General features: G+C 41.9%; 1 protein-coding gene across 2 annotated transcripts in view; it reads left to right on the top strand.

The window, feature by feature from the left end:
- Nucleotides 1–15,675, top strand: part of UNC5A (unc-5 netrin receptor A) — a 635,513-nt gene that overhangs the window by 404,959 nt on the left and 214,879 nt on the right. For both annotated transcript variants that reach the window (XM_069764183.1, XM_069764184.1), the window contains exon 3: nt 11,025–11,168. In XM_069764183.1, coding sequence (XP_069620284.1) covers nt 11,025–11,168 — 144 coding nt within the window. The remainder of the gene's footprint in view (nt 1–11,024; nt 11,169–15,675) is intronic.

The following is a 15,675-nucleotide window of genomic DNA, read 5'->3' as shown; positions in this document are numbered from 1 at the left end:
GAAGGGAGCAAAACCCAAGTTGTGGTCAGAGGAGGTCTCCAACGCCTTTCTCTCGATTAAGTCACACTTCGCTAGCGCTCCCATCCTACATCGCCCCGATATAGATAAACCATTTATCTTGGAGGTGGATGCCTCATCCGTTGGTACTGGAGCAGTCCTTTTCCAAAAGGATGCTCAAGGTCGGAAGCATCCTTGCTTCTTCTTCTCCAAGACCTTCACACCAGCGGAGAGGAATTATTCCATCGGGGACAGGGAGTTGCTAGCCATGAAGTTGGCTTTTTCAGAGTGGAGACACCTCTTGGAGGGAGCTCGCTTTCCCTTCCAAGTCTTCACTGACCACAAGAACTTGGTGTATATACAGACGGCCCAGCGGCTGAATTCTCGCCAGGCTAGATGGTCCCTGTTCTTCTCCCGGTTCCATTTTACTCTCCATTTTCTCTCCGGGGAGAAGAACGTTCGTGCCGACGCTCTCTCCCGCTCCGTAGTGTCATCTGAGGAGGAGGAGGAGGAGCCTCGGCTTATTGTCCCTTCTGAGAGCCTGAGAACTGTAGCTCCGGTTTCGCTAGAGTCTGTGCCCCCGAGCAAGACTTTCGTGCCAGCTAACTTGCGACCGAAGGTTCTCCCTTGGGTTCACTCCTCCAGAGTGGGTGGGCATTTTGGGACCAAGAGGACATCTGAGCTTTTGGCGAGAACATACTGGTGGCCGCATATGGCCCGAGATGTCAGGGACTATATTCAGGCGTGCGTTTCTTGCGCCCAGAATCGGTCTCCTCGGCAACGGCCTGCTGGGTTGCTTTACCCTCTGCCGGTGGCAGACAGGCCCTGGGAGATGGTCGGGATGGACTTTGTGGTGGGTCTACCCAAGTCGCGTGGCTGCTCCATTATTTGGGTTGTCACCGACCATTTTTCCAAGATGGTGCATTTGGTGCCGCTTCCTCGGTTACCCTCAGCACGGGCCTTGGCGGTGTTGTTCATTAAACACGTTTTCCGTTTGCATGGTATGCCTGATAAGATTGTCAGCGATCGGGGTCCCCAGTTCGCATCTCGGTTTTGGAGAGAGCTCTGCCGTTTACTCAGCATAGAGTTAAACCTCTCCTCTGCATACCATCCCGAGACGAATGGGTTGGTGGAGAGAACCAACCAGACTCTGGTGACATATTTGCGACATTTCATCTCTGCTAGGCAGGATGACTGGGCATCTTTGCTACCTTGGGCGGAATTTGCCCTGAACAACGCCGTAGCCGATTCCACTGGTCAAACTCCTTTTCTCCTTAATTACGGCCAGCATCCGCGTGTCCCTATGCCCATGCCCGTGTCATCCACCGATTCTAGGGTGGCAGACTGGGCGGTGGAGGCACGTGACATCTGGGACCGCACACAGGATGCCATCCGGGCCTCCAAGGAGAGAATGAGGGTTTCGGCTGATACACACCGGCGCCCCGCTCCGGTCTTTGCTCCTGGCGACTTAGTGTGGCTCTCCGCCCGTAACATCAGGCTGCGAGTTGAGTCCACTAAGTTTGCTCCTCGCTACATTGGCTCGTTTAAAGTTCTGGAACAGGTCAACCCTGTGGTCTACCGTTTGGCTATTCCTCCACGCCTTGGTATCACCGATACTTTCCACGTTTCCCTCTTAAAGCCCGTTCTCAAAGCCCGAGTCATCTGCTGGGACATCGGGTTCATCCACGGATGAGTTTGAGGTGAATGCTATTGTGGGGTGCAAGGTGGTACGTGGTAAGAAATTTTATCTGGTGGACTGGGAGGGTCACGGCCCAGAGGTTAGAACATGGGAGCCTGTGGAGCACATTCGGGCTCCGCTGCTTATCGCAGCTTTTGAGCGTAGTGAGGCTCAAGGAGGGGGGGCCCTAGGAGGGGGGGTAATGTTAGGAGTCGAGTTTCCTCTGCTGCACAGGGGGAATCTCGATCCGTGTCTGCTGCGGTCTCCCATTCGGTATCGGCCGCAGTGGGCTCTGCTCAGCGGAGACGTCGCTCCCAGCGTCTCGCTGGGGCTGATTCGGTGCATAGGGTCACTACTGCCTTTTCTGGCTTTCCTATGGTACCCTGCACTGATCTGCGGCGAGCGAGCCTCTCTGGGACTAAGTCCTTGTTTACTCACACTGAGCATGCCCAGGGCAGGGTCTCCCATTGGAGGTCGAGGGCCACATGTTCGGTCACATGCTCAGGTGCTGCAGTACATTCCATTGGTCCTTCTGGAAGGTCCTGAAAGGGCAAAACATGCTCAGATACTGCAGCACTTTCCATTGGTCCTTCTGGAGGGTCCTGAAAGGGCAAAAACTTCAGTAGCAGCTTCCTGTGCTGCAACTTTATAAACTGCGCATGACCGCACGGCCATGCGCTAGTATCGTCTGTTGCTATATGCTTTGCGCCAATGTGGTCATGTGTTTGTATGTGTTCAGGGACCCGGCTGAAATAAGCCCCTAGAATGCTGGCACCTCCGGCGAGGAGATTGTGTATAAGTGTGTTCAGGGACCCGGCTGAAATAAGCCCCTAGAATGCTGGCTCCTCCGGCGAGGAGATTGAGTATGCATGCATGACCACTCACTGCTCACATCTGGGTAATTGGCCTGTGCCTCTGTGAAAGTCTAACAGGGCACAGAGCTCACCTCTCGCGGTTACTCTGTGAAGCTAACAGAGTTAGTATATACCGCCATATAGAGCCGCCATTATTTAGCAGCAGGTACTTTCCTGCACGGTGGATCCCGGGTTGCGAACGCACCAATTCCTTTTAATAAACAATATATTTGGTGCGTTCCGCCAACCCTAACAGGTGGGAAACAACTGGTGTACCTCATTTACAGTGCCTTGCGAAAGTATTCGGCCCCCTGTAACTTTTCAACCTTTTCCCACATATCATACTTCAAACATAAAGATACCAAATGTACATTTTTGGTGAAGAATCAACAAGTGGAACACAGTTGTGAAGTTGAACTAAATTTATTGGTTATTTTAAATTTGGGGGATATTCAAAAACTGAAAAGTGGGGCGTGCAATAATATTCGGCCCCTTTACTTTCAGTGCAGCAAACTCACTCCAGAAGTTCATTATGGATCTCTGAATGATCCAATGTTGTCCTAAATGCCTAATGATGATAAATATAAGCCGCCTGTATGTAATCAAGTCTCCGTACAAATGCACCTGCTCTGTGATAGTCTCAGGGTTCTGTTTGAAGCACAGAGAATATCATGAAGACCAAGGAACACAACAGGCAGGTCCGTGATGCTGTTGTGGAGAAGTTTAAAGCCAGATTTGGATACAAAATGATTTCTAAAACTTTAAACATCCCAAGGAGCACTGTGCAAGTGATCATATTGAAATGGAAGAAATTCACAAGTGTCCGTGCTCTGTGGAATAGTTGGCCACCATCTCCTTCTAGTCACCCCACTGCCTCTTCCTGTCTGTTTCTGTGCTGCCGATCCCTCCCCCTCTGTGTTGTTGGCCTAACTCTGCATGCAAGCTTCCCAGGTTGGGTCATTGACTTTGTCATCTACCACCTCGCCTTCCATCGCTGCACCCTTGTCCTCCTGACTTGCTGACTTAACGACAACCTGACTTATTGTCAACTGTCTCTCATAATCATCTTCCTCCTTAGACAAAAGGTTTTATTCCCCACCATCATCTTCTTGTGACAGTGGCTCCTCTACGTTGTGTGCATAAATAAACAGCATCTCCTTCGGTCCCTCTTGGAACATGCAGGGTGAGAGGCCACAATCAAGAAATTATGTTTTACAAGCTTTCTGGAGAGACCTAGTGTGGGATCACTGGTCTTCTAGGACTCAACATGTTGGAAGGAAGGAGGATCAGAGTGAGGATTAAGTGATCCAGACTGTTGGCTAGTGAGGCTGAACCATGTGGAAGACTGTGTGGTGCTGCCAAGCATGCTGGAAGCATTATCTGCTATATAACTGACCACCTGTTTGCAGCAGTGTGGCTTCAGACGTGGTGGTTTTTTTTTTAGTTTTGTATACCACGGTAATGTAACACTAAGCAGTTGTGTTAAGGTTTATGGACGAACAATTGTATCCAGAAAACAATTTTGAACGTTTTTTTTTTAAATTATATATACAGTAGCTCTGTAATGTAACAGTAATCATGTTAAAATGCACGGATTACTAATTGAATGCAGAAAAAAATAGTTAATGTTTTTTCTGAGTTCTTTATTCCATCGTAATGTAACACTAAGTAGTGCATTGAAGTCTATGGATGATTAATTGAATCCTCAAAAAAACGAACTTTTTTGGAGTTTTATATACCAATGCAATATAACACTGACCACATTAAAATGTATGGATGGCTAATTGTATCCAGAAATAAAATGGAACTCTTTTTGAGTTTCATTTACCACCGTAATGTAACACTAAGCATGATAAACACTGAATAACCAATTGAATCCAGAAAAAAAACTGAACTTTTTTTTAGCTTTATAAGCCACCATAATGAAACACTAACCACGTTAAACTGTATAGATGCCTAATTGAATCCAGAAAAAAATGTGAACTTTTTTTGAGTTTTATAACCCTCCATAATGTAACACTAATCATATTAAATGGTATGGATGACTAATTGAATCCAGAGAAAATATTTGAACCGGTTTTGAAGTTTGATATACCACCATTATGTGACATTAAAATTTTTTGTGTATATCTTTTTTCTTGATATAAGTTGCATAAGATTATTCATTACAGATCAGATCATCATCAAACAAATAGATAGTGAAATAGTTTTCATTGTAAGCACTTTTGAACAATAAAATGCATTGAAATTTGAAATAAACTTGAGTAGCAATATTCCTTTTGTCTTCCTTAATGTAGATATATAGAATTGGTTCGAGAACTGGAACATCTATGTTGTAGCATCATATAAAAACCTTAAGATAGCTTAAACTTTATTTATGTTTAAGAAGAGATAGAGAAGAAGAGAGATAGAAGAGGGGGGAGAAGAGGGGGAGAGGAAAGGGATCGGTTCCTGGTTTCCTGTCTACAATCAACTGTTTCTGGCATGCTTATAAAGGTCCTGGGTATAAGTAAATGTAATTCAAGACATTAATTTTTTTTTGAAATTTTATATACTACCGTAATGTAGCACTAAGCACATTAAACTCTATGGATGACTAGTTCAATCCAGAAAAATGTTTAACTTTTTTTAGTAATGTAACAGTAACCAAGTTAAACTGTATGGGTGACTACTTGAATCCAGAGGAAATTTTGGAACTTTTTCTTGTTTTATATGCCAAGCATGTTAAATTTTATGGGTGACTAATTCAAGCCAGTAAAAAATATTATAACTTTTTTTTTAAGTTTTATATACCACCGTAATGTAAAGTTAAGTATGTTAAACTGTATGAACGTCTATATAGTAAATTTTTCACTTCTCCAAAAAAGAATGTGGTCATGTGCAGCAGCTATACATTTAGCAATGGGCTGCAAAGCACTAAACCCCACCTAGAGTCTGTATTCTGCCACTTTCCCTGCTCCTACAACTGTTCCTAGGCTAAAAGCAGAAGATATCTGATATAAACAGCAAACCACAGGATTAGTCCTTAGAATGACTTTTAATATGATGGTTCAGCATCAGCAACAGTATCAACACTTCAGGACTCTTATTAATCTGTGTACACACAGGCCTGGACAAGCACTCTCCCCCACCAATAAGAACTGGAAACATTTATATACATGAAGACAAAGAACCTGACATACATTCTGACACATTAGATGTCATCCACCAACTTAATATATTAAATTTAAAGTAATTTTTCTGTGAATATGGGCCAAAAATATGAAATCCTTTATATTTGAATCTGCAAATACCGCATTGAACTCTGATTACTCTTCCTTGAGGAGAGTTCAGAAGATGCACCCCAGCAGCTACAATGGTGGCACACTGAGCCGAATCCCTTCTTCTACAAAACAATAAAAGATCAAAGAACATTTATTCAATTACTAAGAATTTGTAGGTTATATTCTACCACAGTATACTTTAAATTCATGAGATTTATTTTATTTATGCTCTTCATGCTCTAATCCTCATCTTTTTATTTTCATATCTCCTCTTCAGCAAAAAATAATTTGGTTTAAATCTAACTCTTTATACAAAAGCAGAGTTCACCTGTCAGTCCTTGCAGCAGATTTGGATTTTCAGTTGTGTCTATAGAAATATGTGGAATACATTTTAAACTAAATCTATATACGAGTTACTTCTTCAACTTTTCAGCCTGAGCTTCAAGTTCATGTAGTTAAAAAATAATAAATTGTCAGGTAGTTAACTTTAAGTGATTTCAATAAGTAAATTGTCTTACATCAGACCACTAATGCATTTAAATAGTTTCCTCTTCTCTTAAAAAGTGGTTTTATGGGTTTACTTAAATAAAGATTAGAGGGGTTCTAACATTTTTTCGTAAAAAAACACAAAAACTGTCTTAGCCTCGTCTCATACACACACACACAAGTCTACTAGTGAGGGTGAAACATTGGACTGCAGTTGGTCTCATCAGTGTCATCCAAGTGCCGTCCGATTACCATGGACACAGGCAATCGAGGAGAGGGAGAAATTACTTTCTCCATCTTCTCCACACCTGAGCCATGATTTTCTCATGCGATAAAATTGGAGCACAGCGCACTGACACTCAGATCAGACTCTGACAAAGTTTGATCTGAGAGTATTTGCATAGTTGGCCCTGATTCTCTTTCATGAGAGAATCGATGGCCGCGTGATCACATGTGACCACGGCCATACAGGCATATCGGTGTGGCTACAGTCACTGTGTTGGAGTGTGTTCTCAGCCACTCACAGTGATGCGAGCAGTGCCAGTAGCCGAGCCATCTTGCCTGTGTGGCCACATTCGCACGTTCAGTATTTGGTCAATATTTTACCTTAGCCTAAGCCAAAACCAGGAGTGGATGATAAATACAGAAGTGGTGACGTGTTTCTATTATACTTTCCTCTGATTGCTCCATTCCTGGTTTTGGCTTACAAATACTGAGGTAAAAAATTGAGCAAATACTGAACATGTGAATGTTGCCTATGACTGAAAGTTGGTGGCTTCCAGAAGTAATAAAGTTAATTTTCTCACAGGAGCTGCACTTTCAGTATGGTGGCCAAGATCCTTTCTAACGCGATTAACCTACAGATTAAAGGCCCCTTCACATTAAGCGACGCTGCAGCGATACCGACAACGATCCGGATCGCTGCAGCGTCGCTGTTTGGTCGCTGGAGAGCTGTCACACAGACCGCTCTCCAGCGACCAACGATGCAGGTAACCAGGGTAAACATCGGGTAACTAAGCGCAGGGCCGCGCTTAGTAACCCGATGTTTACCCTGGTTACCATCCTAAAAGTTAAAAAAAACAAACAGTACATACTTACCTAACGCTGTCTGTCCTCCAGCGCTGTGCTCTGCACTCCTCCTTCACTGGCTGTGAGCACAGCGGCGGAAAGCAGAGCGGTGACGTCACCGCTCTGCTTTCCGGCTGACCGACGCTCACAGCCAGTGCAGGAGGAGTGCAGAGCACAGCGCTGGAGGACAGACAGCGTTAGGTAAGTATGTACTGTTTGTTTTTTTTAACTTTTAGGATGGTAACCAGGGTAAACATCGGGTTACTAAGCGCGGCCCTGGGCTTAGTTACCCGATGTTTACCCTGGTTACCAGCGAAGACATCGCTGAATCGGTGTCACACACGCCGATTCAGCGATGTCATAGTTACATAGTTACATAGTTATTAAGGTTGAAGGAAGACTATATGTCCATCTAGTTCAACCCATAGCCTAACCTAACATGTTGATCCAGAGGAAGGCAAAAAAAACCCATGTGCAAAGAGTAAGCTCCACATTGGGGAAAAAAATTCCTTCCCGACTCCACATACGGCAATCAGACTAGTTCCCTGGATCAACGCCCTATCAAGGAATCTAGTGTATATACCCTGTAACATTATACTTTTCCAGAAAGGTATCCAGTCCCCTCTTAAATTTAAGTAATGAATCACTCATTACAACATCATACGGCAGAGAGTTCCATAGTCTCACTGCTCTTACAGTAAAGAATCCGCGTCTGTTATTATGCTTAAACCTTTTTTCCTCCAACCGCACAGGATGCCCCCTTGTCCCTGTTTCAGGTCTATGATTAAAAAGATCATCAGAAAGGTCTTTGTACTGTCCCCTCATATATTTATACATTAAAATAAGATCACCCCTTAGTCTTCGTTTTTCCAAACTAAATAGCCCCAAGTGTAATAACCTATCTTGGTATTGCAGACCCCCCAGTCCTCTAATAACCTTGGTCGCTCTTCTCTTCACCCGCTCCAGTTCAGCTATGTCTTTCTTAAACACCGGAGACCAGAACTGTGCACAGTATTCTAAGTGTGGTCGAACTAGTGACTTGTATAGAGGTAAAATTATGTTCTCCTCATGAGCATCTATGCCTCTTTTAATGCATCCCATTATTTTATTTGCCTTTGTAGCAGCTGCCTGACACTGGCCACTGAATTTAAGTTTGTCATCCACCCATACACCCAGGTCTTTTTCATTGACGGTTTTGCCCAGAGTTTTAGAATTAAGCACATAATTATACATCTTATTACTTCTACCCAAGTGCATGACCTTACATTTATCCCCATTAAAGCTCATTTGCCATTTATCAGCCCAAGCTTCTAGTTTACATAAATCATCCTGTAATATAAAATTGTCCTCCTCTGTATTGATTACCCTGCAGAGTTTAGTGTCATCTGCAAATATTGAAATTCTACTCTGAATGCCCCCTACAAGGTCATTAATAAATATGTTAAAAAGAAGAGGGCCCAATACTGACCCCTGTGGTACCCCACTGCTAACCGCTACCCAGTCCGAGTGTGCTCCATTAATAACCACCCTTTGTTTCCTATCCCTGAGCCAGCTCTCAACCCACTTGCACATATTTTCCCCTATCCCCATTATTCTCATTTTATGTATCAACCTTTTGTGTGGCACCGTATCAAAAGCTTTTGAAAAGTCCATATACACTACATCCACTGGGTTCCCTTGGTCCAATCTGGAACTTACCTCTTCATAGAAACTGATCAAATTAGTCTGACATGAACGGTCCCTAGTAAACCCGTGCTGATACTGGGTCATGAGGTTATTCCTCTTCAGATACTCCAGTATAGCATCCCTTAGAATGCCCTCCAGTATTTTACCCACAGTAGAGGTTAAGCTTACTGGCCTATAATTTCCGAGTTCAGTTTTTGTCCCCTTTTTGAATATTGGCACCACATTTGCTATACGCCAGTCCTGTGGCACAGACCCTGTTATTATGGAGTCTTTAAAGATTAAAAATAATGGTCTATCAATGACTGTACTTAATTCCTGCAGTACTCGAGGGTGTATCCCATCCGGGCCCGGAGATTTGTCAATTTTAGTGATTTTTAGACGCTGCCGCACTTCCTGCTGGGTTAAGCAGGTGACATTTAATTGGGAATTTTTATCACTAGACATTTTGTCTGCCATGGGATTTTCTTGTGTAAATACTGATGAAAAAAAGTCATTTAGCATATTGGCTTTTTCCTCATCCTCATCCACCATCTCACCCAGACTATTTTTAAGGGGGCCAACACTATCATTTTTTAGTTTCTTACTATTTATGTAGTTAAAGAATATTTTAGGATTATTTTTACTCTCTCTGGCAATGAGTCTCTCTGTCTCAATCTTTGCTGCCTTGATTTGCTTTTTACAGAATTTATTTAATTTTCTGTATTTATTTAATGCCTCCTCACTACCTACTTCCTTTAATTCTCTAAATGCTTTCTTTTTGTCACTTATTGCGCCCCTTACAGCTCTATTTAGCCATATTGGTTTCCTCCTATTTCTAGTATGTTTATTCCCATACGGTATATACTGTGCACAGGTCCTATCCAGGATGCTAATAAACGTCTCCCATTTTCTTTGTGTATTTTTGTGTCTCAGGATATCGTCCCAGTTAATTGCACCAAGATCCTCTCTCATCCGTTGGAAATTTGCCCTCCTGAAGTTTAGTGTCCTTGTAACCCCTCTACTACACATCTTTTTAAAGGATACTTGAAAACTTATTATTTTGTGATCGCTATTTCCCAAGTGACCCCCAACCCTTATATTTGATATGCGGTCTGGCCTGTTGGTTAATATTAGGTCTAGCAGTGCCCCCCTTCTTGTTGGGTCCTGAACCAGTTGTGAAAGGTAATTGTCTCTCATAATTGTCAAAAACTGATTACCTTTGCTGGAACTGCAGGTTTCTATTCCCCAATCTATTTCAGGGTAGTTGAAGTCCCCCATAATAATGACTTCTCCTTGAGTCAGCGGGAGAGCCAGCGACCAAAGTAAGGTCTGGCCTTCTAGCCCCGACCAACGACATCACAGCAGGATTCTGATCGCTGCTGTGTGTCAAACTAAACGATATCGCTAGCGACGACGCTGCAACGTCACGGATTGCTAGCGATATCGTTTAGTGTGAAGGTACCTTAACCCTATCTGTGTGGCTTAATAGAATTATCCAACATGACAAGTTCCCTGTAAAAAAAATTCCAGATTTTGATTCATTAATCGATTTTCTTAAGGAAATGTCCTTTTTTTAATCTTCATCAAGTTTAGATGACTTCTTTGTATACGGTGTCCAAATAATATTTTCAGTAAAAATTATACATTTTGTTACGTTACATAATTTGTCATTATACCAGTTCAGAACAATCTTGTGCCATTTAGGAAAAATGAATACACTAATGTGTACTTTTAAGCTTGTGAACCTATGGGTGAGGGATAGCAGAAAGCTTAACTTACGTATGCTTTGTTTAACCTTCCGAGAATGCGGGTTATGGTTGGCCAAAAACTGGATCAAAGGCTTTTTTTATATTTGTTTATCATCATGCACCATAAATCTTGGGATATGTTGGAAGTAGAAACAAGTTACAGCCTAACACAACCGTATAATGGAAAAGATTTATGATACAATGTATGCATTTATTTATTATATTGTAACTGTACACTGATGATCTTTTTATCTCAATTATTTAGGTCTCCCTGTAATGGAAGTGAGGATTGACATCTCTAGGCAGCAAGTGGAGAAGATTTTTGGACTGGAAGAATATTGGTGTCATTGTGTAGCTTGGAGCTCCTCTGGAACCTCCAAAAGTCAGAAGGCATTTATCCGAATTGCATGTAAGTATTCTAGGCTGCACACTAAATAGTTACTAATATGAAATGCATTTTACATCATCTAAGTCTTTTGATAAGATATTATATTACTAATGTTCATGGCAGTTTATCACACTAACAAAGTGTTAAAAAAGGAAAATAAAATGTTATTTGTGTTGTCCTAAAGGCAGACCCTCGTTATAGTTAGCTTCTACCAATGGATTATAGACTGGTAATTTCACTAGACATGCCTATAGAATATCAATACATGAGGTTTTCCCATCTCTGATATTTCTGTCATGTATCTCAGACATTTACAGTGGGGCAAAAAAGTATTTAGTCAGTCAGCAATAGTGCAAGTTCCACCACTTAAAAAGATGAGAGGCGTCTGTAATTTACATCATAGGTAGACCTCAACTATGGGAGACAAACTGAGAAAAAAAAATCCAGAAAATCACATTGTCAGTTTTTTTTAACATTTTATTTGCATATTATGGTGGAAAATAAGTATTTGGTCAGAAACAAAATTTCATCTCAATACTTTGTAATATATCCTTTGTTGGCAATGACAGAGGTCAAACGTTTTCTGTAAGTCTTCACATGGTTGCCACACACTGTTGTTGGTATGTTGGCCCATTCATCCATGCAGATCTCCTCTAGAGCAGTGATGTTTTTGGCTTTTCGCTTGGCAACACGGACTTTCAACTCCCTCCAAAGGTTTTCTATAGGGTTGAGATCTGGAGACTGGCTAGGCCACTCCAGGACCTTGAAATGCTTCTTACGAAGCCACTCCTTCGTTGCCCTGGCGGTGTGCTTTGGATCATTGTCATGTTGAAAGACCCAGCCACGTTTCATCTTCAATGCCCTTGCTGATGGAAGGAGGTTTGCACTCAAAATCTCACGATACATGGTCCCATTCATTCTTTCATGTACCCGGATCAGTCGTCCTGGCCCCTTTGCAGAGAAACAGCCCCAAAGCATGATGTTTCCACCACCATGCTTTACAGTAGGTATGGTGTTTGATGGATGCAACTCAGTATTCTTTTTCCTCCAAACACGACAAGTTGTGTTTCTACCAAACAGTTCCAGTTTGGTTTCATCAGACCATAGGACATTCTCCCAAAACTCCTCTGGATCATTCAAATGCTCTCTAGCAAACTTCAGACGGGCCCGGACATGTACTGGCTTAAGCAGTGGGACACTGCAGGATCTGAGTCCATGGTGGCGTAGTGTGTTACTTATGGTAGGCCTTGTTACATTGGTCCCAGCTCTCTGCAGTTCATTCACTAGGTCCCCCCGTGTGGTTCTGGGCTTTTTGCTCACCGTTCTTGTGATCATTCTGACCCCACGGGGTGGGATTTTGCGTGGAGCCCCAGATCGAGGGAGATTATCAGTGGTCTTGTATGTCTTCCATTTTCTAATTATTGCTCCCACTGTTGATTTCTTCACTCCAAGCTGGTTGGCTATTGCAGATTCAGTCTTCCCAGCCTGGTGCAGGGCTACAATTTTGTTTCTGGTGTCCTTTGACAGCTCTTTGGTCTTCACCATAGTGGAGTTTGGAGTCAGACTGTTTGAGGGTGTGCACAGGTGTCTTTTTATACTGATAACAAGTTTAAACAGGTGCCATTACTACAGGTAATGAGTGGAGGAAAGAGGAGACTCTTAAAGAAGAAGTTACAGGTCTGTGAGAGCCAGAAATCTTGATTGTTTGTTTCTGACCAAATACTTATTTTCCACCATAATATGCAAATAAAATGTTAAAAAAACAGACAATGTGATTTTCTGGATTTTTTTTTCTCAGTTTGTGTCCCATAGTTGAGGTCTACCTATGATGTAAATTACAGACGCCTCTCATCTTTTTAAATGGTGGAACTTGCACTATTGCTGACTGACTAAATACTTTTTTGCCCCACTGTATGTTCTGCTCACCTATTTTTGAAGTTAAAAAATGAATCCCATATGTTTTGAAGTGAATCTCGTGCGTTTGTCTGTCCTTCCACTGACTGTGGCCCTGAGATTGGGGTAGCTCAACCCCTGTTCTTTAGATAGATGGTGGTCTCTGAGATGGGAGGATGGGAGTGTCAAGAGTCCAACAGTGCAGCTGAGTGCAAATCATAGGAAGAGGTAGGGATAACCAATTTTTGGACATTTTTTATCCAAAAACATCTGAAGATCCCTACTTTATCCTATGGTTTCTACCAAGCAGGCGTGTTTTTTTTTTCATCAGAGCCAAGTATTTGCTGGTGACCCCAACTTGGGTAAGCTGGCTGACACTCTCTTATTGACAGGGTAATTCTAACCTATGATATTATGTGGTGAGAACCTAGTCTACTACGCTGTCATTCGAAACATCTATATTATTATAACGTAGTAACATGGTGGTGTCATGAGAGACTATGGCAGACAGTATCTACGTACAGACTCATTTTAAGCCTTGTTTTTTAGATCAAATTTATGCTGGCAGTTCCATTTTTCTTCATTAAATGGAATAGATTGAAGAGTTGGTTTAATAATATCAATAGTACAGCTTGACGGACCACTATACACACAAAGCAGTAATGAGTCAATTTTCATTATATTGTTACATGGAGGTGGCTGATTCTTATCTCAGAACTATTGGTCATACAGACTCCGTCTGGATTATTCCACCTGTGTTCATACACGTATTACTTCAAGTGTCCTTTAATCTTGCACTTTGGTTTATATTGTGGCCTGAAGGTTTTGAAGGAGTGATCTCAATCACTAGACTCTCAACACTGTCTTCAGGCAGCTTATCCTCACAGGACTCAAAGGATCAATATATTTCTTCTTTCTTTTTCCAACAATACTCTGAAAACTTGAACAGTTTGAAGGCAGCTTTGAGAATCTCTAAAAAAGCAGAGTTATCTGTACAGAATATTTTACTGGCGCTGGAGCAAAATCAAATCACCAAACAAGACCTAATGCAAATGCTTTGCTTAGGGATATATCCAGCAAAACTAACTGACTGCATACTAAATAGAGGGGTCCCAAAACACTGTCTGGCCAGAAGCCTTTCTAAGAGTGAGTGAACAATTCAGGAAATATAAGCAGATTTGATGGTTTAATAAAGTATTGCAACCGTAACAGTGATAACGAGGAAACGGTGGTGGTGGACTGGTGACATTTTCAAAGCCACTTTAGGTCTATATCAGGATCTGGATGGCAGAGATTTATGTAACCATCCAATTAAAATCTTTAAGTGCAAATTATCATTCTATTATAGCATCAATTATCAAAACGTTTAAAACCAAATTAATGTTCACTAACGTCATTAACTGGTAAAAAAATACATTAAAAATGTATTATCGGCTGCAGGAAACGAATATAAAATTAAGAAACAACTATCGGTATGGCAAAGTAACCTTAATAACTCGCTTACTTTTGCTTTGGCACTAAGTTACAAATGAATATATAAATTGTGCGCATAGCAGAACCTTTTTGCAAAAGGTCATTTATAAACAATATATTTAGCATCCTTAATATTATCTACTGAGGCATGTATTCATCTTTGCGGTAGTATTGCCACTTTGATTTTGAACAAAAACACCAGACAAAAAAGACAAAAACACCATAAAAACTTTGGGGTTGGGGTGCGTTTTAGTAATAGATCTTACAAGAAGCACACACATACTGAAGAGAAGACAAAGTATGGGCCCTTTTAAATTCAATAGCTCACCATAATGCACAATTACCTTCTGTTTTAGAGGTGGATGTGAGCCCCCTATTCTGACTCCATAACTAAGCTGTGAGTATGGGGCTCCTAATACACTGTTTCTTGACTGTCTTTATGTGCCAGTACTCACATGAACATATTTCATGTGAGTATTAAGAAACCCATATTTGGGCAGCACGGTGGCTCAGTGGATAGCACTGCAACCTTGCAGCGCTGGGGTCCTGGGTTCGAATCCCACCCAGGACAACATCTGCAAAGAGTTTGTATGTTCTCTCCGTGTTTGCGTGGGTTTCCTCCGGGCACTCCGGTTTCCTCCCACATTCCAAAGACATACTGATAGGGAATCTAGATTGTGAGCCCCATCAGGGACAGTGATGATAATGTGTGCAAAACTGTAAAGCGCTGCGGAATATGTTAGCGCTATATAAAAATAAAGATTATTATTATTTATTTATTTCATCAGAGAGCTTAACTTGACTGCAGAAGCAGTGAAGATTTCAGAACAAGGTTCATCATTTCGCCTCACTTGAAATTTTGGTTTAATTTTCATTACATTATATAGTAAAGTGAATAATGTAATCTAAACTATACCTTGCTCCACAAATATCAAACCTCATATGGCTAAGTTTTGCCCAAAAATTTACCTCTTAACGACCACCAATAAGCATTAAAATGACGGGTACTTATAGCAATAACAGTAATAGCAATGCTGAGCGGTGGCGAGTCCCGTGTGTAACAACTCTGCTGGCATCACGGCATGGCCTGTCATCTCTCACACTATCTTACCCACTGCTCCAGGTCATGTTGTGGTTTCTGTTTCTCGCCAGCACCATATTC

The sequence above is a fragment of the Ranitomeya imitator genome, chromosome 4, assembly GCF_032444005.1.
Source record: "Ranitomeya imitator isolate aRanImi1 chromosome 4, aRanImi1.pri, whole genome shotgun sequence".
NCBI classification, from domain to species: domain Eukaryota; kingdom Metazoa; phylum Chordata; class Amphibia; order Anura; family Dendrobatidae; genus Ranitomeya; species Ranitomeya imitator.
Note: the sequence above shows the minus strand (reverse complement) of the source record. Positions and strands in the feature narration are given on the sequence as shown.